This window comes from Limulus polyphemus, unplaced genomic scaffold (assembly GCF_000517525.1).
Source record: "Limulus polyphemus unplaced genomic scaffold, Limulus_polyphemus-2.1.2 Scaffold2121, whole genome shotgun sequence".
Lineage (NCBI taxonomy): Eukaryota > Metazoa > Arthropoda > Merostomata > Xiphosura > Limulidae > Limulus > Limulus polyphemus.
In genome coordinates this window covers 118,221-122,057 of record NW_013667731.1, presented here as the reverse complement: position 1 = coordinate 122,057, position 3,837 = coordinate 118,221, and the positions used below count along the sequence as shown (strand labels likewise).

At 31.0% G+C, this 3,837-nt stretch overlaps 1 protein-coding gene across 1 annotated transcript in view; it reads left to right on the top strand.

Moving 5' to 3' along the window:
• The window catches only part of LOC106466014 (zinc finger CCHC domain-containing protein 2-like), a 26,691-nt gene that overhangs the window by 17,397 nt on the left and 5,457 nt on the right, over nucleotides 1-3,837 (top strand). The window contains exon 9 of the mRNA XM_013926260.2: nucleotides 961-1,053. Coding sequence (XP_013781714.2) covers nucleotides 961-1,053 — 93 coding nt within the window. The remainder of the gene's footprint in view (nucleotides 1-960; nucleotides 1,054-3,837) is intronic.

The following is a 3,837-nucleotide window of genomic DNA, read 5'->3' as shown; positions in this document are numbered from 1 at the left end:
GGTGTTGTGTTAACAACAAGAATCACAGTTTGATTATAGAAGCTGGTGTTGTGTTAACAACAAGAATCACAGTTTGATTATAGAAGCTGGTGTTGTATTAACAACAAGAATCACAGTTTGATTATAGAAGGCTGGTGTTGTATTAACAACAAACATCACAGTTTGATTATAGAAGCTGGTGTGTTAACAACAAGAATCACAGTTTGATTACAGACAATGGTGTTGTGTTAACAACAAGAATCACAGTTTGATTACAGAAGCTAGTGATGTATTAACAACAAGAATCACAGTTTGATTATAGAAGCTGGTCTTCTATAATCAAACTGTGATTCTTGTTGTTAACACAACACTAGCTTCTATAATCAAACTGTGATTCTTGTTGTTAACACCTAGTGATGTATTAACAACAAACATCACAGTTTGATTACAGAAGCTAGTGATGTATTAACAACAAGAATCACAGTTTGATTATAGAAGCTGGTGTTGTATTAACAACAAACATCACAGTTTGATTATAGAAGCTGGTGTTGTATTAACAACAAACATCACAGTTTGATTATAGAAGCTGGTGTTATATGAAGAGGAAGATGCATTTATGCCACTGTTTTGTTTGATTTGTTGTCATCATTTAATTGCTTTTCTTAATAACTTGTTAGAAGTCGTAAATTGAAAACTAAATGTAACGGTTTGCAATAACATTAATACGTACTTTTATTTAGATAATTAAAAAAGCTGAAACATTTCTGATTAACTACTTTTTTCTGCTCAGTTTTTCAATTTGACTGTGTGATTTTCTATTTTCTTATTTATTTATTTTAGTTTATTATTAGAAGTTGAAGTTAGAAATAGCATTATTTTATAAATTAGTCTTTTTGAAGGATGAGGGCATCTTAAATATATCACTTTTTTATATCAACATTTGTAATTGAGCATTTTTCTTTCTGTTTTTATTCCTAACAGATTCAGAACATGAGTGTTGAAGAATTGAAAAGTAAAGGCTTAACACTTACAGCAGCACGCAGATTGAGGAAACTTTTAGATGCTGCAAAGTGAGTTATAAATTGTTACGATGTTAGTTTTGTTTCAGCATCTGCTTTTCAGAATGTAATGTTAAGTCTCTTGTCAAGTTCAATAACAATAAAACTGATACAGTATTTAAACTACAAGCTGTTTACATTCATTAGTTTAGATATATCATGGTCATGATTGCAGTCATTTGGCATTAAGGAAATCTAATACAATATGGAAACCGTACAAAGTAAAGGTTGGCTGCTTATAAGTTTAGATGTGTTGTGGTTATAACTGAAATCAAGTGACATTAAGGAAAACTGATACAATATGGAAACTATAGGCTGTTATGTTCCTCAGTGTAGATATATCATAGTTATGATTAAAGAAACCAGGTATTAACCCTCTTGCTATTATTGGGTCAAAGTGTGCATGTCACAATCTTTTAGAGTTAAATTCAAAATGTAATTAAACTTTATTTTCAATTTATATGAATAAACTTGGCATCAAACATAGATAATAAATGATATTTTAAGACTATAAAGTTTTAAATTCTTCATTTTACAAGGAAATATTTAAAAAACCCTCAACCTCCCCTAGTAAGAGAATTGTGACATTTGTTCTCAAGGTTATCTCCCATCTCTAATTTATTTACCACCCCTCTCTGAAGTATGGAAATTACCGTAAGTTACTCATTATAATGTATATATTACTAAGGAAAAGTCAACCTTTTATATCCCTCAATCTTATTTGTTTACAGAGTCATGAACTAGAAAATCAGACCTATTTGCCACACCCCATCTTTCACAAATTGCCAATAGTTCTCTCCAACGTTTTATGCTATATTATTTGTAACCAATATAAAGACAGCATTCTAATTTATCAAATGATGTATTATATTACATTCTTTTCAGTAAGAGTATTTTCTATTTTTGTTTTCAGTTTGGAAGTTTCTCTCTCGATATTCAGATCAAGAAGATTTGGGAATTAAGGCTCTTGTGCCATAGCTTGAAAGCCAGTTAAATTATTATAGTTATAGGACATTGTTTGCTTTGTGCATGTTATTATTCTGTGTTCTTAGGTAAATTATTTAAGTATGTAAAAATTATTTAGTGTACTAGTACCATTAGTATAATAAAAAATAAAGTAGGCTTAAATTTCATTGGCAACTGACAGCAAGAAAACAGAGAGGTCAAAAGTAAGGTACTGTGTTTCTTGTTTTTCATTTATGTTATTTATTATTATAAAAGTAACTAAAATGTAAGAATTTGAAACTTATTAGGTTAGATTAAGTAAGGTAAAAAAATAATAAAAATTCTTCACAAGGCATGCTTTCAAGCAGCTTGTGCATTACATCATTCAATATGGTAACGTGAGCTAAGCATTCACTGAATTATTGATAACTTGTATCATTAGTCAGACACAGTTCAAGGGGCAGTAAATAAATGTAAGTATAAACAGATGTAGACTGTTTCAAGCTTTGACAAGAAGTATATTATAGGTCAAATCACTAAGGAGTTAATATATATATAATTGTGGATACAATGTTTTGGGCAATGCCCTTCTTCAGGTATCACTAACTGAACAGTAAATCCGTAAAGGAAAACATTCTAAATCGAAGGTCACGTGACATGACGATGTAACAAATGTATTTGTATAACAATGCTTACAAACAATTGAAACAATAGAAAGTGATAAAAATATATACATACAAGCACACACACACATACATACAAACACATGCGCATGCACATACATATATGAATGTATATGCATTATAGTTTAAAAAAAGAATAGATACACAATTTACTGTATAAAACTTTTTAAGAAAGGATAAAACTAAAATGAGAAATATTACAAAAACCTAAAATGTTCATTTAGCCCATCAGAGTAGAAAGTTCCCAGGCCAAAAATTATTTTCTTTTCTTGTACTTCGTGGTTATGCCCTTAGACTCTTCAACATAGTTACTTTTAACCCCAAACCAGACTCAATCCTTTTATTTACTATGGGCATCAAATCATTATACACCGTAATACCACAACAGGAGGGTTTAATAGCCTTAAGACACATTTTTGACAAACATAATGAACTTCACCCCCCACTAATACTTTAATCCATTTAGCAGAACTAGTTTTAAAATGTAGTGGGTTCTGTTTTAACAATAAATTCTATAAACAGGTTAGCAGCATGGCTATGGGAACTAAAATGAGCCCCAATTTTGCAAACTTTTTTGTTCGATATATTGAAGAACACACGTTTACACAATATGATGGTCCCTTACCCCTACTTTACAAGAGATATATCAATGAAGTTGTTGGAATTTTCACGGGCACTTTTCCCAAGCTAGAAACGTTTATTCATTACGTAAGTAACTTCCATCCTTCATTGTCTTACACACGACATTTCTGATTCATCACTACCATTCTTGGATATTCTTCTTTCTCTATCTTCTGATAAAATAACAACCAGTGTTCATTATAAACCTACAGACACCCACAACTAGTTCCATTTTAATTCTAACCACCCCAAATATATGAAAAAGAACATCCCAAAATCCCAGTTCGTTAGACTACAGAAACTGTGTAGTGAACCTGATGATTTCAATGTCCGGTCAACAGAATTGGAATAATTTTTTCATGATCATGACTACCCCAAAAACATTCTGAAGAAAGCTCACAACTATGCTATAAATCAAGACCACGGAAACAAACTCTAAAATCTCCTGTACCAGGCCACCCTTTACCCTCACATACCACACACACACAACATACAAGTAAAAGACATTATTCTAAATAATTTTCACATTTTAAAGGAATCTAACACCACTA